The sequence below is a fragment of the Peromyscus maniculatus genome, chromosome X (genome assembly GCF_049852395.1).
Source record: "Peromyscus maniculatus bairdii isolate BWxNUB_F1_BW_parent chromosome X, HU_Pman_BW_mat_3.1, whole genome shotgun sequence".
Classification (NCBI taxonomy): domain Eukaryota; kingdom Metazoa; phylum Chordata; class Mammalia; order Rodentia; family Cricetidae; genus Peromyscus; species Peromyscus maniculatus.
Genome location: NC_134875.1, coordinates 83,130,403 through 83,153,106, shown reverse-complemented (window position 1 = coordinate 83,153,106; position 22,704 = coordinate 83,130,403). Strand labels below are relative to the sequence as shown.

General features: G+C 45.3%; 2 protein-coding genes across 10 annotated transcripts in view; one reads left to right on the top strand and one right to left on the bottom strand.

Moving 5' to 3' along the window:
* Phka1 (phosphorylase kinase regulatory subunit alpha 1) overlaps positions 1-22,704 on the bottom strand; it is a 138,798-nt gene that overhangs the window by 35,387 nt on the left and 80,707 nt on the right. For 7 of the 9 annotated variants that reach the window (XM_076561791.1, XM_076561793.1, XM_076561792.1 and 4 more), the window contains exons 17-21: positions 21,452-21,530; positions 18,271-18,437; positions 15,906-16,082; positions 14,343-14,434; positions 11,771-11,910 (exon numbers count right to left, since the gene is read on the bottom strand). In XM_076561791.1, coding sequence (XP_076417906.1) covers positions 11,771-11,910; positions 14,343-14,434; positions 15,906-16,082; positions 18,271-18,437; positions 21,452-21,530 — 655 coding nt within the window. The remainder of the gene's footprint in view (positions 1-11,770; positions 11,911-14,342; positions 14,435-15,905; positions 16,083-18,270; positions 18,438-21,451; positions 21,531-22,704) is intronic. The other 2 variants (XM_076561796.1, XM_015989438.3) reach the window with 1 other exon arrangement.
* LOC143270926 (uncharacterized) lies at positions 1,412-8,527 on the top strand. Its single transcript, XM_076562275.1, has 4 exons — positions 1,412-1,436; positions 1,911-1,926; positions 6,101-6,553; positions 8,292-8,527. The coding sequence occupies exons 1-4, from the start codon at positions 1,412-1,414 to the stop codon at positions 8,392-8,394; spliced, it is 597 nt and encodes a 198-aa protein (XP_076418390.1). The 3' UTR covers positions 8,395-8,527.

Here is a 22,704-nt window from a genome sequence, read left to right as displayed (position 1 = left end):
TAGGAGAATTCACAGACAACACTGCCCATGAAAAAGCTTGATATTTAGAAATGGGAAAAATATTTGACCCTTTCTCTATATATAGATCTGGGCAGTGACCAGTGTTAGCTCCTAAAATCATTAGAAGAAAAGCTAGCATAGGTGAAAAAAATCTAATTAATCTTTTTGTTGTTGTTTAATGCTGGTGATAGAACCCAGGGGCTTTTGCATCTTATGTAAGTGCTTCACCACTGAACAACATCTCTAGCCATTATTTTTCTGAAATGGTGTATGTAGCTCAGGCTGGCTTTGAACTCACTATGTAGCCAAGATCAGATTTAAGTCCACGATTGTCCTAGTTCCATCTCCCAATGCTGAGATTACAGGTACACACCACCAAGCCCAGATAGGATTAACCTTAATATGACAAAAAGAACAACAGTCATGGGCTGGATATGCAGCTCAGTGGTATAGCACTTGCCCAGTATGTACAAAGCTTGGGGGTTTGACTCTCCACATAAGAGAAAAGGTTAACAGCCACACATTACATGCTTTCTGGTATGATATAACTACCTCTGAACCTGCTTTAAAAATTGAATGCAGATCTACCAAATCTGTGGTGATAACTACCAATTTATAGGCAATACAAAGGAAAGTAGAACATGTTTAAATAACATCACGAGGGTGCACTCAGCAAAATGAAGAATGTGAACTCTACAGGACAAACCAGTATTAGGAAGAGACAGTATAGACATTTAAAAAGCACTTAGAGAAATATAGCATCCAAGTACAATATGTGGACTTGAATTATGTCTGGAATTCAACAAATCAACTGCAACAAAACATTACTGGATAATCAGAGATGTTTTTGAACACTGACAGTATTAAGATAAAATACTTAATATTCGAAATAATAAAAGCATTGTGGCCATGTTTATAGCCCTACATGCCCTTGAAGCCCTATTTACTTTTGTGGTCTAAGTCTCTGTTGTTTAGGTGTGGTAATTTCTGGAGTTCACTGTTCAAGTTCAATGCTTCTAACCTCTGTGCTTCATATTCCACTGCTTCATACTGATTACTGTGGGGAGCCAGGCAGCCTAGACTCGGATCAGCATATGACTGCCTGTCCAATGGGTTTCCCACGGGGCAAGACACCTGTGGAAACAGACTCTCACTTGGCAAGGACCAGTAAAACCATATTGGTGGTTCTTTGGGCGGTTTTTAGCTTTGTCAGTCACACATGAAACAGCTCTAATTTTCCCTGGAAATTCTGTTTCTTTTCAAATATTTTCCCCTATGATTCAGCAGGGGGGTAATGCTTCTTAAATCTCTTATCCGGAATTACTAACTACAAATCCTAATCTTAGGAGCTTTTCTGACTCAATAGGGACAGTTAGATACATATGAGAAAACAACACTTGGAACATTAACCATGTCCCACAGTTCTGGAGAGGAGAGTAAGGCATGCATACACAGAATAGGGAAAAAGCCTCAGGAATACACATAGTGCCAACTGTTGAGGTTAAGTTCCCTGGACACCAATCATATAGAATCAATGATAAGATCTAGTATATTCTGATGGGAATAATGCAATGGAAAATATGGGATGGATAGATCCATCTTTACCACACACAGAAGCTTATATTGGTGGAAGAAATATAGTATAGTGGGATGGGAAAAGAGTGCCTTAGAAAAGTCTGCCTTTTTTTTTTTTTTTTTTTTTTTTTGAGACAGGGTTTCTCTGCGTAGCTTTGCGCCTTTCCTGGGACAAAGTCTGCCTTTTACAGAGAGATTGAGACATGGGACCCTCTTGTAGAAAAAGGAACTGTATAAAAACATATCTTGCAGACATGAAAGAATTGTCTGGGATTGAATACTGTTGTCCTTGAAGCATTGTGCCCATGTCATTATTTTGAACTTTGTAACCACAGGTAGCCGCCAGCTGACGTAAGTGCTGCAGAGCAGGATGTGTCTGTCTCGATACTTAGTAAAGCCTGCAAAAACGCTGAGCTCTGTGTCTAGGATAAGGTTATGAGGGGGTGGGAAGGTGTATTGGGGGGCGCATAAAGGGGAACAATGGGGGCTTTCATAATGACCATGATGTATTTCTTAAAGTCAAAATTAGAAGCCAATAATAAGGCTGTTTATGTAAGTATAAATAAAGATGGCCTGAGCTATTTGAGGCCATCTGAGTGCAATCCACTTGGTGGTCAGAATTTTTCCTTGTGCTGATGGACCTGAACCCGAGTCGAGGCTGGGTTTTTATTTCTAAAATTTCCTTTATGCTTTCCATTTCTTTGCTCAGGTATTTTATTTTTTTCATTTGTTTCTGGGGTATTCATAATTACTTGAAGCATTTTAATAGTTTCTCTACAAGATTTTTTTATTTAATGCCAGCATATGCCTTATCTCTGCTGACTCTGTTAATTAGTTTTGCCCATTCAAGTTGAGAACTTCCTGGTTCTTGGTCTAACAATTGATTTTCACTGGTATCCTAGACATGTGGGGTAATATGTTGCAATAATGGGGAACTTATTAAATCCATCCCAGTAGGCCTTTTCTGATAATATACCACTAGGGGGAAGGAGATGTTGCCTTACTGCTTTCTGGGGATGAACTATAGCTCCCCCATTCAGCCTTCCTTGATACATAGCAGGAGTGTCCGGTTTCTGCTGAATGAGGGTGAAGCTCCCCACTAGGCTTTCCACCCTAGAGTGGGAAAGGGTCACTTTGTTACCATTTCTGATGTGGACTCTGCTGACCTTGGATTAGCACTCAGTGATCAAACTCTTGACTAGGCTGCTTCTAACAGCATTTGCTGAAGAAGAGGGGGTGCCCCATCATCAGGTGGGGATGGAAGTTCATACTTACCATATGTCCCCCATTATAAGAGGGCTCAATTCCACTGAGAGGAAAGTCCCAGATGCCTCCTTGTCCTTCACTAACACGCTGGCAGTGGAAAGGTGAAATAGTGCCTGTTTTGTTTAAGCTGGGCAAGAATACTGTCTGGGCTTCTTACTCAATTCCTTGTTGACAGGGGTAGGGGCCCTCAATTTTTTTCATATGGTATGTGGCAGGAACAGAGTGACTGTTATCTTTAAAAGTTGTCTGTCTTGTTTAGCTGCCCATTTCCTAAGTCTTTTGTTGAAAACAACTTTTTTTTTCTATCTTGGGGTTTGATATCCGTGTCCACAGATATTTTCATATTGCTGGTTTCTCCAAGAACCCATGCTGGATATGAGTGGAAAAGATGTTTTAAAAATCATGTACTAAACTTAGCAGGAAAATAGGGAAATGCATCCACTTCTCCTAATCGAGAAATCCCAAGGGCTCCTTCCTTTGATGCTCGTGAGAATGTAACCCCAGCCTTACCCCCAATCATACATATCAAAACCTCAGTCTACTCTCCTTACCCTGTTCTCTCAAGCTTTTCAGAAGAAATTTAGGGACCTTGTTTGCTCTCCCAGAAAGTCCCATTATTCCATACTTTCTTTGTATATGTGCATGGCATCAGCAACCTTGGTACTGAAAGCATGTTTAGGAGAGAGGGTCCATCCCAGCTCTTCATTGTCACCACAACATAAAAAGAACTGCTTATTTCGTGTAGGTTGGATGGGCAGGAAATCATATAAGTTCATTCTGACTTGCTGAATTGAAGTCAACAAATACCCACCAGGGTGACTGACACAAAAGCAAACACTCAAAAATAGTGTATCTTCTTCTGATAAGCCTCTATGATCTTTTTATTGGGGGGGGGTAGTTCAGGCAGAGTCTCACTCTGGAACCCAGGATAGATGTTGTATAGCAGTTTCCTCCCAGACTGAAATATTCCAACTGAAGGGAAGCACTTTAAGCTACAAGGTAAACAATTCTAACTAGCTTCAGGAAGTCCCTGAAACTGACCAGATTCATTAGGCCCCTCACTCCCAGAGTAAGCAATAAATACTGAGAGTTACTCTCAGACAATCAAACTGCAATCAAAAGGAATCTCAGACAAACCAAACTACAAAGAAGATTCTGAGACCCATCAACTGTCTAGAAGAAGCAGAAACCAGCATAGCTGATTCAATTGGAGGGGAGACTCTTCAACCTGCTGAGCTGCCCGCAGAGTGCACAGTGTGTTCTAGGTTCGCAGCTTTTTGCCATTCAAGCTGGGATGGGCTTTGGTGATGCAGCTGTCTTTGAGTTATTTCTGCTCCTGTAAGTAACCCTCACCCACACTTCTATAAGTAATTCCAATAAAACTCATTGGTTCACCAAGTTGGACTTTGGTGGCATCAGAACTCACTATGAAACTCCAGTTGGCTTTGAATGAAAGACCCCCGCTCCATTATGAGGATATGGGGCGTTGGGCCGATGTTATGCCCCCCCAATAACTTGGCCTTAGAAACGCCATTCTGCAGGAATCAGAAAAACAGGAGTTCACAGCCATAGCCAGCTACCCGGCCTTGACAGAGATAGCTATGGCCAGCCTTGAGAGAGATAACTGTGGTCAGCAGCCTTGGGAGTAAGACAGTTGATATTTTATGGCGGGCCCCTGGCCTTGAGGAATAAGCAGCTGGCCTGGACAAGGCCAAATCAGCCACACACATATGACCCCAAGTTCACCCTGGCCTTCTTTGAAACAACCAATAGGGACCCTGTAACTATGCTTCTCGCTTCTGTAACCGCGCCTCTGCCCCTGGGATCCCATAAAAAGTCCCCCTTGCCCTAGGAAAGCGCGCAAGTCCTCCAAGAGACTTCGCCCCAGGTACCTGGTCTAAATAAACCCTCTTGCTTTTGCATCTGATCTGTGGTTTCGGTGTGTTCCTTGGGTTTGGGGTCTCTCCCGGAGAAAGATCTCAGCCGGGGGTCTTTCATTTGGTGGCCCGTACGGGGATTGAGACCCCTCCCTGGGACCACCGACCCACCATCAGGAGGTAAGCCGGCCGGCCTTGATTTATGTCATCCCTGTCCAGTCTGAGGGTTGTCTGTTTGTCTGAGTGTTAAATGTTGTTTGTTTGTCTCCGCGCCTGCGTCTGATAATCTGTCTGTGTCAGTGGATCTGAAAGGGGGGACCGACGGGTCTGGACTTCGCCACTGAACCCTGGGAGACGTCCTAGGGGAATCTGGGAACCTGGAAGACGTTCCACGGTTCATCTGAAGTGCCCTCTGTGGCACGGTCTGAAGACCCCTCTGGGGGCACGGTTTTTCTGGTTTTGCTTTCGGTTTGGAACCGAAGCCGCGCAGCGAGTTTTAGTCTTATTTATATTGGTCTGTCGTTTTTTTTTTGTTTTCTGTTTAACCGTTCTCCTCTTAAAAACAGCCATAGGACAGACTGTCATCACCCCCTTGAGCCTCATGCTTAAACACTGGTCAGACGTAAAGAAAGACACGAGCCAACAACAAAGGAGTCGTAATCAAGAAAAAAAAAAATAGATCACTCTTTGCGAGGCCGATTGGGTTAAAATGGATGTAGGATGGCCTCGTCAGGAAACCTTTAACCTCAGTCTTATTTCACAGGTGGAAAAAAAAAGTTTTTGCTTCCAGTCCCCATGGCCACCCGGACCAGGTCCCATACATTGCCATGTGGAGACTCCTGACAACAGAACCTCCCCCATGGGTTAAGCCGTTTCTCTTCCCCTCAGCCCCCCGGCGGCAGCAGCGCTCGCCGAATCCCGGAGCCGAGGAAGCCAGATCGGCGGATCCCTCCCACTCCCTGTTCCTCCCTAACCCCACACCAGCAAGTCTTTTCCTCTCCCCGCGGGCCGCTGCTCCGGCGCAGGCGGGCGCGCGGGCAGGCTTGCAGGCGGGTGCGGGAAAAGGAAACGCGCAGGCAGGGCTGCCGGGAAGCTAGGGCGCCGGGACGCCCCCTGCCCAGTCCCCGCAGGCCGTCAGCGGTGATGGCGGTGGCGGCGGCGGGTGCCGGAGCTCCCCGCGCCTCCTCCCGTCCGCGCGGCCGCGGCGCGGTCGCGGGGGTCCGGGACGGCGCTGGGGGGGGCTCCCCTCACTCCCCGCTCTCCCCGGCTGTCCATGTCTCCCGTGCGGGCGGAGGAGTCCGCCCCGCCGGGCCGTGGTTTTCCGCGTGGCGCCTAACAGCGGACTTGGAGCTGGTGCAGACCAGGGGAATCTGATCGCGGAGGCCCGGGGCGGCGCGGACATGGGCACCAAGCAGAGTGGCCCCGCCACCAACGGCCGCACCCGCGCCTACTCGGGCTCGGACCTGCCCTCCGGCGGCGCGCGCGCGCGCGCGGCGGCCCCCGGCGCGGCTGGCCGGGACCCGGGCGGCGGAGGCCCGCGGCGACACAGGCGGGGCCAGGGGCGGGGCCGGCGACCAGCCGGACCCGGGCGGCGGGGAGCCAGCGGCGGCGCAGGCGGCCTCGGTCCCGGCAACGCCCCACAGCCGCTCGCTCGGAGGGGCGGTGGATAGCGCGATGGGCGGCCGAGCGGCACAGTCGGCAGCGGCGGCGCAGGCGGACACGGGATGTGGCAGGGACACGCAGGCGGGGCCGGGGATGGGGTCGGCGAGGGACCGCCCCCTGGCCGGCGACCCACAGCGATGTGCCACGACCGGCTCCGGCCCAATATGGGAAAGGTGACTAGGGGGCGGCGTCACCCATGGACGCCGAGTCACCCCGCCCCGAGTGTTACAACCCCCCCGACAGCGCCGGAGGGACCGGCGGCTCCTGCAGCGGCCCCCAAACAGCGGAGGATGAGTTCCTGCTTCCTCCCCAATTGCCGGTCGCCTACGAGGAAGGCGGGACAAAGCAGCGAAGGTAGGGAACACCTACATCTCTGGCCAGTTGCTCTTAGCGGGTCTCCAGGGGCTCTAACCCCCTACCGATTGGGCTCAGGTTACCAGAAAGAGACGCCGGCAGCGCGTTTTTAAAAAAAGGACTTAGAGAGACACGGAGGGAGAGGAAAAACAAACAAAAAAAGTCCTGGCCACTGTAATGTCTCAGGGACAGGTCAGAGAGGGAGTTAGGAAGTTAGGACGGGAGATCAAAAAAAGAACACTGCTTGACAAAGACAAAGTGCTTACTGTAAACAGAGAGGACATTGGGCTCGTGACTGATCAAAAAAAGCCTCAAGGGTCTCGGAGACCTAAGCCAAGGGTCCTCAATCTGGAAGATTGGGGAGGTCAAGGCCAGGAGACCCCCTCCCCCCGACCTAGGATAACTCTCAAGATTAGGGGGCAGCCAGTGACCTTCCTAGTGGACACCGGGGCTCAACATTCAGTCCTGACCCATACCGGAGGCTCTCTCAATGACCGCACAGCTTTGGTCCAGGGGGCCACAGGTAACAGGAGGTATCAAAGGACCACCGAAAAAAAAAAAAAAAAAAAAAGGTTCAGCTGACATCTGGACAGGACCCAAAGGGAGCCCCCTACAAGTCCTAGCCCTTTAAACTGTTCGTGGACGAGAACTCAGGCTTTGCAAAAGAAATGTTGATACAGAGACTGGGGCCATGAAAGCCCGGTAGCTGCAGGATGGCCCGCCCCCCTGTCTACATGTGGTAGCCATTGCTGTTTTGCTCAAGGATGCAGGGAAACTGACTTTGGGACAGCCATTAACTGTGTTATCCTCCCATGCGGTAAAAGCTCTGGTCCAGCAGCCCTCAGATCGAATGGTGTGTAGACCAGTTGTCTCCCTCAACCCCGCAACCCTGCTGCCTGGTTCATGGATGGGAACAGCTTCCTCCAAGAAAGAGAACGGAGGACTGGAGCAGCCGTCACCACCGAATCGGAGATAGTTTGGACCTCACCACTGCCACCTGGAACATCGGCCCAAAAGGCAGAGCTGATCGCGCTGACCCAGGCCCTCCGGATGGCGGAAGCCCGGAGGACCAGGAACTAACAAAGAAAATGGGGGCGAAATAAAGCCCCGAGCGACACGCTTACATCATAGATGGACAGAGGCCTTGCCTACCAAGAAAAAAAGACCGCTAACGTGGTAACAAAAAAAACTCCTAGATGACATCTTTCCCAGGTATGGAATACCCCAGATATTGGGGTCAGACAATGGGCCCGCCTTCGTCTCCCAGGTAAGTCAGGAGGTGGCCAGGCTACGGGGGATCGATTGGAAACTTCATTGTGCATACAGCCCCCAGAGCTCAGGACAGGTAGAACGTGCAAATAAAACCATTAAGGAGACTTTAACCAAATTAACGCTTGCAACTGGCACTAGAGATTGGGTGCTCCTACTCCCCCTAGCCCTTTACCGAGCCCGGAACACTCCTGGGCCTCATGGCCTAACCCCGTTCGAGATCATGTATGGGGCTCCCCCACCAATTGTAAATTTCCTTTACTCTGATATCTCCTCTTTTGCCACTAGCCCTCCAATTGATGCAAAAGACGGTGCAAAAACCCCTGCCTGCCGGGAGCAACTGAACCGCCCGGTGATGCCTCACCCATTCAAGATTGGGGACTCTGTCTAGGTCCGACGCCATCAATCCAGGAACCTAGAGCCGAGGTTGACGGGACAGCGGCTTGGGTCCACACGTCACATGTAAAGACTGCCAAGGAACCCGACGAAGCTGAGGGCACCGAGACATCTAGTTCAACGCTCTCCAAACCCACTAAAGATAAGACTCACCCGGGGGTCCCCTTGATCCCCCTAATAGTCCTCCTGACATAAGGAGGGACATCACCAGAGAGCCTGTTTCCCTGACGCTGGCCCTGTTACTGGAAAAAATTACCATAAACAAAATAGCTGCTGGGGTAGATACAGGGACTGCAGCCCTTATGGAGACCGGCCAATTCAGACAGCTCCAAGTAGCCATGCTCAACAAAAATGATTTAAAAGATAGTTCCAAAGGTCACCGTGGTTTATGACCCTTGTCTCCACCATTATGGGCCCCCTAATCGTCCTCCTGCTCATTTTATTGTTTGGGTCATACATCCTCAACAGATTGGTGCAATTCATCAAGGATAAGGTTTCTGTTGCCCAGGCTTTGATCCTAACCAAACAATATCAGAGGCTCAGACAGTCAGAGATAGAGCTAACCCCTTATTCTCCATCCTAAAATGAAAGATTTCATTTGGTACAAAAGAAAATGGGGGAATGAAAGACCCCCGCTCCATTATGAGGATATGGGGCGTTGGGCCGATGTTATGCCCCCCCAATAACTTGGCCTTAGAAACGCCATTCTGCAGGAATCAGAAAAACAGGAGTTCACAGCCATAGCCAGCTACCCGGCCTTGACAGAGATAGCTATGGCCAGCCTTGAGAGAGATAACTGTGGTCAGCAGCCTTGGGAGTAAGACAGTTGATATTTTATGGCGGGCCCCTGGCCTTGAGGAATAAGCAGCTGGCCTGGACAAGGCCAAATCAGCCACACACATATGACCCCAAGTTCACCCTGGCCTTCTTTGAAACAACCAATAGGGACCCTGTAACTATGCTTCTCGCTTCTGTAACCGCGCCTCTGCCCCTGGGATCCCATAAAAAGTCCCCCTTGCCCTAGGAAAGCGCGCAAGTCCTCCAAGAGACTTCGCCCCAGGTACCTGGTCTAAATAAACCCTCTTGCTTTTGCATCTGATCTGTGGTTTCGGTGTGTTCCTTGGGTTTGGGGTCTCTCCCGGAGAAAGATCTCAGCCGGGGGTCTTTCATGAATACATGAGTGCTGGATTTACAAACATGAGTTACTATGCCTACTTTCTTTCTTTTTTTTTTTTTTAAAGGTTTATTTATTTATTATGTATACAGTATTCTGCCTGCATGTGTCCCTGCAGGCCAGAAGAGGGCACCAGATCTCATTACAGATGGTTGTGAGCCACCATGTGGTTGCTGGGAATTGAACTCAGGACCTCTGGAAGAGCAGTCGGTGCTCTTAACCACTGAGCCATCTCTCCAGCCCCGCCTACTTTCTTTTAAGAGTTAGGAATATAGGGCAGGGGAGACAGCACAGTTGGTGAAGTGCTTGCCATGCCAGCATGAGACCCTGAGTTTGATTCTCAGAACCAATGTAAAAAAGCCAGCTGTAGTGGCACACTCTTGTAATCCCAGTGCTTGGGAAGCAGAGGTAGCCAGCCTAGGCTAACTGAGACCCTGTCTCGAAAAACAAGATGCCTCTGAGTGGTTATTCAGGAACCGCTGGGCAGGACAGAACTGCCCATTTACACATGCATGTATGCATGTATATGTACACACAAAATACACACACGCACACACACATACATATACACACACACACTCTCTCACACACACACTCATACACAATATACCAGTAGGCTTCCCTAATTAATGGAGGTTAAATAAGAACCATAATACTGATAATATTTATCTGTTATTGATTACCTACTGTGATCTGGCATTGCATTATGGATTTTATACACATACATACACAATTTTATTCATTTATTTTTAGTTTATGTGTATAGATGTTTTGCCTGCATATATGTGTAGTATAGGTGTGCCTGATGTCCACAGAGAAGAGGCTGTTAGAGCCCCTGGGAATATGGTTACAGAGGTTGTGAGCCATTATGTGTGTGCTGAGAATCGAACCTATGTCTTCTAGGAGAAGAGCCAGTCCTCTTAATCACCAAATCATCTCTTCAGCCCTGACTTTACAGATATTTATAATAATTTATATGAGGTAGGAATAATACTAATTTTTGAATGTAGACAATGTAGGTTTTGAAGTCATACCATGAGTATATTGCTGAACTGTAGTAAACAGGGACATGAAGCTCCAATGCTATGCTCCATTTACTGTATGCTATAGTTTAGATCTAGAATAGCCCTCAAATGTTAAACTCTTGGTCCTCTACCTATGGAATTACTGGGAGATGGTGGAAATCTTTTCAAGGGAAGGCCTAGTTGCAGGAATTTAGGTTACTGAGGTGTGCCCATGTAGGAGATATTAGGGCATTGTTCTATTATTTTCTCTCTCTTGTAACCCAGTTATAAGGTGATCTGGCACCTCATCACAGACCCTAAAGCAATAGGGCCAATCAACAATCATAGAATGAAACCCCCAAAACTAGGAGCCAAAATAAAACCCTTTCTCTTTTTCCATATAAAAAAGAGCAATTTTATTTAGTTAAAATCATCAAATTCAAGTTATTATTTAAAGGATTTTTATACCTCTTACCCTTGAAAAATAATTAAGGATAACTAGGTGTCTAATATAGTACAAACTCTATTAAACATAAGTAGAAACCTGATCTTTCACTAGAGGAAAAATACAAACTGTTAATTTTTTTATTGTATTCTCAACCAACAACAAAATAATTTTTGAACTGGGGGGGCCAAACCTTGTTGGAGGAGGGAATGGGGGGGTGGGTTGGAGGGACAAAGGCTGGAGGGGTGGGAAGAGGGAAGAGAAGGGGATCTGTGGTTGGTATGTAAAATGAATAAAAAAAATTCCTTAATAAAAAATGAGTTTGAAGCAGAAGAAAAATCAGTAAAATGAATACAAGTTATGTATCAATATACTTTTCTATTAAACAAACACTAATATTAGGAGCTAGAGAGTTTGCTCAGCAGTTACAAGCATTTGGCTGTTCTTCCAGAGGGCCAGGGTTCAATTCCCAACACCGGCATCATGGCTTACAACCATCTGTTCCAAGGGATCTGACACTCTCTTCTGGCCTTGGAGTGTACAGATACAAATGCAAGCAAAACACTCACACACATAAAATAATTAATTAAAAAACAAATATTAAAATAAGGAATATTTTGAGCTCTAAAACAAAGCTTTTCTTTTAATAAGCTATCTCAGGTATTTGTTGTAAAATGGAAAGCTGACTAACATGCTATACTTCCTCACATATGTGCATTAAAGTATACCAATAATATCCATCACTTACTTCATTGAATACAGCATGTAGAGTATATCAGCTTGCTCTTGTAAGCTTGAGGTTTCCTTCAACTGTGAAACCAGTGATTGGAAGTCCACTTCCCCAGACTGGTCTCTAGGAACATGGACTTCTACACGAACAGAAGGAACCTTTGGAACAAGAAGTGATAAAAAGAAACAAAGTTAACAGTGCTTAACTGGATGACACCCTAGAATGAGTTATCTTTGTACCTCTAAACCTTTTCCGTAAGAATTTCCTAAATGTTGGCCAGATGTGGTAGTACACACCTGTAAGCCTAGCATTTGGGAGGTTAAGGTAACTGGATCAGGAACTCAAGGCCATCCTCATCTACATAGTAAGTTTAAGGCCAGTCTGGCTTACTTGAGACTCTGCCTCACAATATTTTTTCCAAAATGTTGATGAAAAGCAAAGCTAAAACAACAAAACCAATAAGCCCTATGATAGAGCAAAGTAGTTCTCTACATTTAGTTCTCTACATTTACTTTAAGAGTAAACTTAAAAAGACATGCGTCTTCATTTGATGGTGTTTTGTTTAACACCATGTATCTATCGGCTTGTGTCAACTTGACACAGCTAGAGTCATCAGAGACGAAGGAGCCTCTGCTGAGGAAACGCCTCCATGAGAGCCAGCCGTAAGGCATTTTCTCATTAGTGACTGATGTGGGAGGGGCCAGCCCATTGTGGGTGGAGTCATTCTCTGGTCCTGGGTTCTATAAGAAAGCAGGCTGAGCAAGCCATGGGCACAAGCCAACAAACAGCATCCCTCATGGCCTCTGCATCAGCTCCTGCCTCCAGGTTCCTGCCCTGTTTGAGTTCCTGTCCTGACTTCCTTTAATATGAACAGCAATGTAGAAGTATAAGCTGAATAAACCTTTTTCTCCCAAGCTTGCTTTTTGGTCATGGTGTTTTGTTGCAGCAATAGAAACCCTAACTAAGACACCAGAAACCATGCTGGCTAGTTTTATTACTTTCCTTAAATTAGTTGATTTTGAAATACCTGTCCTGGCCCCGAGGCCCAGGGTCAGGCCAGAAAACACCCAAGTGCCTGCCCATTTGGGCCTTGCAGCTACAATAAACAAATATGTGATGGAGAGATGGGAAGACAGAGTGTGTGGTGGAGAGATGGAAGAGAAGCAGAATGGTTTGTGTGCTGTGGAGAGAGGTGAACTGGAGACCGGATGGCAGTGAGGAACAGGCTGATATGAGGAGCCTGCACAACCATCTGATGCCATGGTGTCGCCCAGGCCTGGTTGCCATTGAGGGCCATGTTTGAGTTTGTGGGCCTACAGTAGCTGGGGTCTGTGTTGATATCCTGTGTACCACTGAGGGCCATTCAGATGTCTGTGGTTTGGGCTGGTGCCTGGGGCCATGTTGCTGTGGGTGGGGTGTGTGTGTATGGGGGGGGTATCAAACTGATCTGATTGGCCCATGCTACCACCTGAGGCTATGTTGATATCTGGGCCACTGGGTCCATGGTCCTAGTGAAGCTGGGGTCTGTGTTGATGCCTATGGCCCATGTTACCATCAAGGGCCATGTAGATGTCTATGGCCTGGGCTGCCATGTTGATGGCTAAGGCCTGGGGGCCATGTCTGGGTCTGTGGTCCTACCTTGGCAGGGTCTGTTTGATGTCTAAGGCCTGGGTTACCAGCAAAGGACATGTGGTCTGGGCTTCTACCTGAGGCCATGTTGATGTCCAAGCTCTGTGCTGAGCTGGTTTGCCCCTCACTGGGGTGGTGTGGGAGAGCTGGCCCCAAATACATGGGCACAGGAAGGCTACAACCCAGGCCAAGATCCAGGACCTTGAGTTGGCCCACCCCAACATCTACCTCATCTATGAGCTGCTGTAGTGTGTAAAGGGACCAGTCCTGCAGAACCAAAGCCACAGGATCTCCACAACTCAGGGCATCTGCAGGATATCTGAGAGGAGTCTCGGTGAGGGTCCAGTGATGATGGTGTACCAGAAACCAGAGGCCTTGAACCAGCCAATGACTCATTGCATGAACATTTGCAAGTAAAGCTGTTTGGGCAAACGGGTGTACTGCATGACACACTATAGCTTCCAACGCCACTATGATGAACGAATATGTGATGGAGAGGTGGGAAAGACACAGGAGCAGAGTGGAGCATGCGCTGTAGAACTGGAGACGCCACAGCTGTGACTGGTATGAGAGAAGGCAGCAACTGATAGAGGAGCAGGTGCCCAGAGGGGTCGGCCAGATGTTTTGTTTTGTTTTCCTTTTTTCTTTTGTGGGGGAGGCTACAAGGGTGGAGGGCAGACATGGAAGGACTGGGAAATGAGTGGGATTGGGGTGCATGGTATGAAATTCCCAAAGAATCAATAAAAGAGATGGCAGATTTTTTTTAATACTTATAAACTGTATGGCCGTGGCAGGCTTCTTGCTAACTGTTCTTATATCTTAAATTAACCCATTTCTATAAATCTATACCTTGCCACATCGCTTGTGGCTTACCGGCATCTTTACATGTTGCTTGTCCTGGTGGTGGCTGCAGAGATGGCAGATTTTTACAAGCAGCTGACAGAAATATGTACCCAGTTACCTGGTTATCTTGTGAAGACTGAGGCGAGTCAAGTAAATTGAGTGAAGGGCGAGAAGGCTGAAATAACTTCGTGGGAAGGTACATGTGAACATCTGCAAGAAGTTGACATTTATGGAAAAAGTTAAGTAGGAAACTAATAAAACACATGGTTGACCTCAATAATAAGGTAACGTATGGCTCAGTTCTTTACAGAACAAGAATGGAAGTTCCCTTCATTGAAATCAATAAAAAGAAATGTGGACATTAGATACTTTTTAAAATGTCCAATTAATTAATGAATATTTTTACATTTTTGAAAGGATTTTCTGTTGTACCGTCAACTAGGTATATGAGATATTAACATGATCACCATCACAATGATGCTATCACTAATATTTTCATATAAATGTATGAAAACACCTAAGAGAAAGAACTCAGTTACATCTTACTTTTTCTGGGATTTCCTAGGTAAACATTTGATTTTCAGAGGTTGTGACTGGATGAGTCTATCTAAGGAATCAAAAAACATGTAGTGGCTGGTCAACTTTGAGATGTCCTAAGGTATTTCACTTACACAGTGGAGATACTTACCATAACCTCTAAGGAGCCATTTTCACGATTTTACACAAAAGACGTTACAGAGCTCAAATAACTGGTCAGGCAAGTAAATAACAGTGCTGGGAATTAAATCCTGGTTTCCTGATTTACAAATGGCAAATGTAATGTAATGAACTTAGGTTCACGTCCTTGCAGGAACCCTTTCTATAGGGAGCATAACCAAAGGGTATACTAAGCTTCTCCCTAGTCTCAATGTTAAACAACACCCTAGTGCTCACATTTAGTACCTGGTTAGTACTGGTCAATGAAAATTTAGGTAGCAAGAGCATGCATCTCAGTCATTCGCATCCTCTGTATAATGTAACATTCAGGTCATCTAGGGGTGGCTAAGGAGCCCTTCTCTCCCTCCACATGTAGCGACCACAGAGATACTGAACAGTCTTAGGAACCATGGCTACTCTTGCAGCATACAGAAGATACCTTCCAATGAAAACATTACTAACGGAAGGTACTGGTTATGGAGAAGACTGTGGTGATGCTGTGAAGAATGACTATTATATTTGAGATCTACATGGCTACAACAATCAGATACACAGTTACAGTGGGCATAAAGGGAAAACCAGTTGTAGCTTAGAGTCTATCTCCATTTTTGTCTATCCTATTTTATAACAGAAATTCTAATGATTTCTCTTTAAACAAAATTATCCTCAAAGAAGTAATTTTTACAAATGAGAAAAGCTCTTCCACATTTTACTTCTATATTAAAGTTGAATATGCTCTCTTGTTCTGTGTCTTGCTGTTTTCTTGGTCAAACCAGATGACATGACAGTATCTCTCTCAAGACTATATATAGTTCGCTGATCCCATAAGGATTTGAGTGTCTACTATATTGTTGGTACTGCCCAAGAGGCTGGGAACAAAGCAGCGAACAAGCAAGTCCCTGCTTCTGGTGTAACTGCCATCCTGCCCCCAGCTTGGGCTTCACGTCATCTGTGTCTGATGCTAGGGAGTAGTGGCATTACTCACTCTGTACATGCAGCTCCTTGGCCTTGGTCACCAAGGACATTAAGTCGCAAGTTGTTTGCACGGCAGCTCGGAACCGACTTAGCCCTCCCTTCTGTGAGGTAGGAGCTAGTTTAGGATGGGGAACAGTGTGTGCCAAAAGGTGGTCTAAATAGCGAGCAACTTCGTCACCACAGCGAGCTGCAAGGTTAGTTGGGGAAGGGGAAGAGACAAAAATGAACATGGTAGTTACTTCCAGATCTGCCCGAGCAGTCAGAATGACTGGCTCTTAGACCTAAAACACTATTTCAGAAGAAGGCTGTTCTTAGTTCCTGGGGGGAAAAAAACCTTGTGATTATTGTATAAGCTCATAAAGTAAGATTTAGAGGCTACAGCTGTTTACCAGGACCCACCCGCTCTTCAATTTTGCTGAGACATGGGTAAAGTTACTGAAAGCTGAAAGAAGCATGAGCTTGTTCTAGACTAAGTAGAGCAAGTGTTTTGTCATTTTCTCTGTGTGTGATGGCAGTGTTGGCAGAAGGGGGACAACTAGTAGAAAGAGACTTTCGTAGAGAAAGGTCAGGGAAGGGCAAAACTCTTCCAGCACATACTGAGTTAGCTGTCAAAGGAGTCTATAAACACTAGCTCTACTCACTAAGAAAAACGCATCTTTACATTGCCTTTTAGTCACCTCATTTATTTATTTATTCACTCACCAAATATGTGCTATTACCATGGAGCAGCCAGTGTCCTAGGCACTGAGAATTGATGCAGAAAGTACATATGGTCTCTACTCTCTTGGGCTCACCTCTGCCATACATCTTACATGTACATCCAGCCCCATGGCTTGTGGGTCACATGCAGCCGAGGATAACTATGAATAAGGCCTGATACAAAATCAAGAACTTCCTCAACGCATGAGGGGGTTTTAAATTCTTTTTTTTTTTTTTTTTTTTTTTTTGGTTTTTCGAGACAGGGTTTCTCTGTGTAGCTTTGCGCCTTTCCTGGAACTCACTTGGTAGCCCAGGCTGGCCTCGAACTCACAGAGATCCACCTGGCTCTGCCTCCCGAGTGCTGGGATTAAAGGCGTGCGCCACCACCGCCCAGCTTGGGGGTTTTAAATTCTATTGCACAGTTCTTGAGCATGACCTGGGTAGATAATGACATCATATCACAAGGCCAAAGGGTGAACACACCTATGATCATCTCCGCACACAAATACTGGAAACATATGAACAGTCATAATGGTTACAGTTAGGGAAGTGCTGGGATCAGTACCAAAGCTGGCTAAGTCTGTCATACATCATCTGGTTCTGGACAACCTTCAGTGACCTCTTCTGAAGTCCCTCTGATCTAATGGGACTAATGGGACTAGCAGAGATTTAAAGAATAGGACTCAAATTCAGTGACATCCTAGTGACAGGTATTTTAACAGAATATAATCCAGAGATAGCTGAATAGAGGGATATCAATTTCATTTAATTTTCAAAATGGTTTATACAAAAGAAATACTAGCAAATAAAGAGGGATATAAAGTAAACAAAAACCAGTATTTGGTGCTTCTAATGTGTTGGCTTATTCTGTGAGATTATGCTTGTTAGTATCTTAAGATAGATGATAAGTCAAATACCCAGACAACAAAGACAAGTCCACCAAGATTTAGATAGTTAGAAGAACCATTCTCTTACTGACCGTTCTCTTGTGAAGATTCAAACAAGGTAATTTTTGTCTTGCAAAGGTCAGTGTTTCCCAGTCATTTTAAATCCATGCTATCAGAATGCTTGCTCATGGCATTGTCTTTCTATCCTTAGCATTGATTAGATACATTATTTGTCTCATTTGTCACATCAAAGCAACAGGCATTCTGAACAGACTTTTTCAAACTACAGAGACCTCCTCAGAAATAACAATACATGTCTCTAATATTATGTAAAATATGATTTCTTGAATTATGTGAAACTTTAAACATAACTCTAACCAAATTTCATATTTTATGCTTTTAATGCCAAAACTAATATATAAATATATGTATGATGTTTTCAACTGCACTATTGATTAAACATTTTTGACTTACCATTGTTTCTTCCCATTTCAAATCACCAGCTACTTCAAGTGCTCAAGAAAGAAATCCTCCCTAAAGTTAGTAAGGCATTAATTATCTAAGGGCATACTCCACAGTCGGTCACCACAGAGACAGGAGACCAGAGACCAGACAGAAGTAGAAGAAAGAGAAGTGAAGGCAAACAAAAGTGGGACTCTAAATGGATTAAAGTCAAGTGAGTGAGGGTCGCACACTATGAGACTGCTGGGAACATGAGTTGTCAACGATGAAGCCAAACCATCGTTTGTGTTCTGTCTGGCCAGCCAGTGCTGTTTAAGGTCTTCTTACCATTACTTGTTGAATCATAGCTATCCATCCAGTTGCCAGATTCCAGCTCATCATAGTCTTCATCATAATCTTCACTGTACAGCTTTCCCTCAGGCCCGGGGTCCATGAAGCTTAAGTGTGTGCAGCAAGATGTTGTCAAAAACTCTGACAATTTACCTGTCTGGATCCTTACAATTACAGGGTAGATAGAAAACAGAAAATCAGGGAGTATCTTTTTAAAAGATACACAAATAAGCCCCAATTGTCACGAAAAGAATATTTAGCATGTTTTAACATGTTAAGGACAGGATTTTTAAAGAAAGACCACTAATTTGAGTTCACAATCCTCCAACAGATTGGTTCTACTCTCTTCCATTGCTGTACACTATGGTGAATGTCTGCTAAAAACACTGCACTAGCTATTAGAGAAGTAGATAGAGAATGAAGAAAAATCACACAAATCTATGATATTTAAAAAAATACCTTCAGGGCTGGAGAGACTGCTAAGTGGTTAAGTCTTGCGGGCTGCAAGACTATATCATAGAGATTCAGCTGTGTATTAAAGCTGAACTTTGACCGGTCAAGGGTCTGTCAAAAGGCAAAGCCATTTATTATGAATATTTGGTGTTACCCAGCCTTTAATATTTCAGCTGTCTTCTGCTAGGAAATCCTTGTGTGCCCAGATCAACTGGCAAACAGTTCAGCTCCCCAGACCTGCTGAACCTACTAAGTTACTAACTGCCCTGCTGAGCTTAGGAGATAAGCTGGCGGGAGACACCTAGCTTTGTTTCCTGTGCTAAGGAAGCTCAGACCATCCCCTCGCCTTGAGGAGGCCTAGTGGTTCTCCAGGGCACTTTGAGAACAAAAGAGGTTTTTACATATCAAGGTGAGAGATAAAACAACATTCCTGAGGAGGCAGGGAACCACATGCCTAGGGAAAGGAAGGGCAGGCATTTTCTGTAGACAGAGAGAGAACAGCGAGGAGAAGAGAGAAGAGAGGAAGACAGAGGTTCTGTAGAGGGTAAGCAGATATCGAGTAGAGTTTTCTGAGGGCCAGGAGTAGAGAGTGGCAGAGATGGAGAAAGAAGATACAGAGGATGAAGATGAGGCTTAAAGTGTAGGAGTTACTCATTAGCAGGACTATGAGCTGGGGAACTGGACGGAACTGCAGTTATGGAGACAGGATTTCATCCCAGAGAAATAAAGTAGATGGATATAGAGCTTGGTACGTCTAGAGCTGTTCCTGCCTTGAATGCCTGGTGGAGCTATAGCTGAATTGATGTAATTTTGTCTTAGAGAAATACAGTTAACAGACATAAGAATATAGTGTACATAGATTCCCCCCCCCCCATATCCCATGCCAGACAATACAAAGCCCCCCTATGCCCCGGGGAATTCAATAGTTAAGAGCACTGGCTGCTCTTCCAGAGGACCTGGGCTCAATTCCCAGCAGCCACATGGCCGGCTCACAGCTGTGTGTAACTCTAATTCGAGGGGATCTGATCTCTTATGGCCTCTGTGGTAATCAAGCATGCACACAGTATACAGACATACATGCAGGCAAAACTCTCATATACATAGAAAAAAAATAAAAAGAAATCTCAAAAAATTTTCAAAATACCTGCTTCCATCACTCACTGGATGTAGGTTCTATGGTGACAATTAGGGTAGACATCAACCTGAGCGCAGGGGAAGGCTAGTTCTAGAACCCTCTCCACCACTGCTATGAGTCTTAGCTAAGGTCATCGTTGTGAGTTCTTGGGGAATTCCCTAGCTCCTCATTTCTCCCTAACCCTTTAATGGTTCCCTGTCAAAATACCTCTTTCACTCCGCTCCTTCTCCATCCCTCCCCCAACTCCGCCATCTGGAACCCTCTGGAACCTTCACATTCCCACCTCCCATCCCCTCCTCTGTATTCTCCCCTCCTAGTTTACTCCCTTCCTGGGGTAATCCATGCATGTCCCTCTTAGGGTCCTCCTCTTTACCTAGTTTCTCTGGGGTTATGGATTGTAGCCTGGTTATCCTTTGCTTTGCGTCTAATATTCACTTAAGAGTGAGTACATACTGTGTTTGTCATTCTGGGTCTGGAATTATAGGAGCAAGGAGGGTCAAGATCATAAAAGGAAAAACCACAAAGATGGCTGACTCAAGTTAATGGGAGCTCATGGACTCTGGACTGACAGCTGGGGAGCCTATATGGGACCGCACTAGGTCCTCTAAATGTGGGTGACAGTTGTGTGGCTTGATGTGTTTGTGGGTCCCCTGGCAATGGGACCAGGATTTATCCTGGGTACACGAACTGGCTTTTTAGAGCCCATTCCCTATGGTGCAGTGCCTTACTCAGCCTTGATGCACAGGGGTGGCGCTAGGTCATGCCCAACTTGGAATGCCAGCCTGTGTTGACTACCCAAGGGAGGCCTTACCATCTATGAGGAGGGGGTGAGGGTGGGATGGAGAAGAGGTGGGAGGGAGTAGAAGGGGAGGGGAGGGAGGGGGAACAGGGGTTGGTATGTAAAATAAAAAAAATTTAAATGAAAAAAGAACCCCCCCCCACAAAAACAAAACAAACAAAAAATTTTAAAATACTATCAAAAGACCATTTTGGACATAGACGATATTTGACAATTTTATACATTGTAATAAATTAAGTTGAATCATATAATACTCTACTTAATAAGCCAATTACAAAACTCCAAATGAAATTAGTATTATTAATTTTCTAAAGAAGTCAGTTTAAAGAGGCTACCAATGGCCAGACTTTGGATAATTTGAAAAATGAAAGAAATAATGACAGGAATGGGTCATAATAGTTTGAATAAAATAAGAAGCCAAAGAATACATATTAATAATTAACCACAAAATAAGATAATTTTTATATATAAGAATTCCAATCATAGATGTACACCAAATCACAGAAACACTGTCAAAATGAGCCTTGCTTTGTATGTGTGTATGCAGACAGACAAATTTCTAGAAGGCTATTTTACAACTCAGTAGTAGTTCCTCCATGCAAGAATCAACGGAAGTGGACGCTCAGGTGCCTCCTGAGATGATTGACTGCAGTGAATTCTTATAACCGTGTGTGCCATTTCAGCATCTATCTCAATCTAAACTTAACCTTCTCAGATGATCAGCAGGGCTCAAGCATTCCTGACAGTTTCCTGTGCCTCATCTCCCCTGGCTCAGCGTACAGGTCACTTACCTTGCCCCACCAAAATAGCCGTCCTGCATTTTTCGGAGTGCTGCCAGGATACTTGAGTTCAAGCTGGTTCCATCTTCATCTTAAAAGGGAAAGATTGTAAAACAACATTTGTTGTTTTAACTTAGAACTAGAGGGAAATCTTTCAATTATTTCCAACCAACACTGTACTGGTAGCACCACAAATGAGACGCCCCATATTGACCACCCTGTGCTTCAACGATTAATGCGGATCAACATCACGTAGAATGGGCAAATGGTAAAGACAAGTCCTTCAAAGGCAGTATCTTGCTTATCACAAGTCTGCAGCACTGTTAACAACATCAACTATTTATCAAAGTTTGTGACCCATACTACTGACAAAGCAGCCTGCCTGTATCCTAGGCTTGAAATCTACCTTACAGTGAAAACAAACTAGGTTCCTTCCTGTTTATGACTAAACCTCTATGACCACTTACAACCTTAACTACACACGGTTCTGTCCTGCCTGTTCCAGGAAACGGCAACTGTGTCTTTGTTTCTAACAGTTGGTTTTGTTTGTTTGATTTGGGTTTTTTGAGACAGATTTTCTCTGTGTAGTCCTGGCTGTCATGGAACCTTGAACTCAGGCATCTGCCTGCCTTTACCTCCTGAGTGCTGGGATTAAAGGCAAATTTCACCACTGTCAAACTTCAAAACGTTGTTTTTGTTTACTTTTGTTTCAAAAGGTTATGAGTATGTTGTTATGACCGCTTTGTAACGCTGCTCCTGTAACCTTGCTTATTTGCTTGCCAAATACCCCAGCTGTAAACCCCCTAGCCCTGAATTATAAAAACTCTTACCTTCCTCACATCCCAGGCTGACCTCTTGAACTCCACCTTAGGGGGAGGCAGCCTATGTACATGAGTAAAAAAGCTTGCTTTAATTAATTGCTTGCTTTAATTAATTGCTTGCTTTAATTAATTTGTCATTGATGATTTGGGTTGGTGGCTTTTCTCCTTGAATCATTTGTGGGGGACCAGCTCCCACTTTTCCCCAGAGTACTCTTGAGGAGTGAGGGGTAAGAGATTTAGATAGAAGTGTAGAGGGGAGAGAGAAAGACAGAAACACTGGGCAGCCTTGGGAGGGCCTGCATCCTTATCCACCGGCCCCTTCTGTCTCTTCTAAAGGGTATTTTTAAAAAATGCCAAGGGGTGGAGCAAAAGACCTTCTCCTAGCACAGCCAAGTGCAGACCCTTCCAAACACCTGGTAACCATGCACATGGTCAATCTATCCC

Coding starts and splice junctions, on each gene's coding strand:
- LOC143270926 (XM_076562275.1), top strand. CDS start 1,412: ATGTCCCACAGTTCTGGAGAGGAGA. Junction 6,554..8,291: donor TCCGGCCCAATATGGGAAAG/GTGACTAGGGGG, acceptor TTTTGCCACTAG/CCCTCCAATTGATGCAAAAG.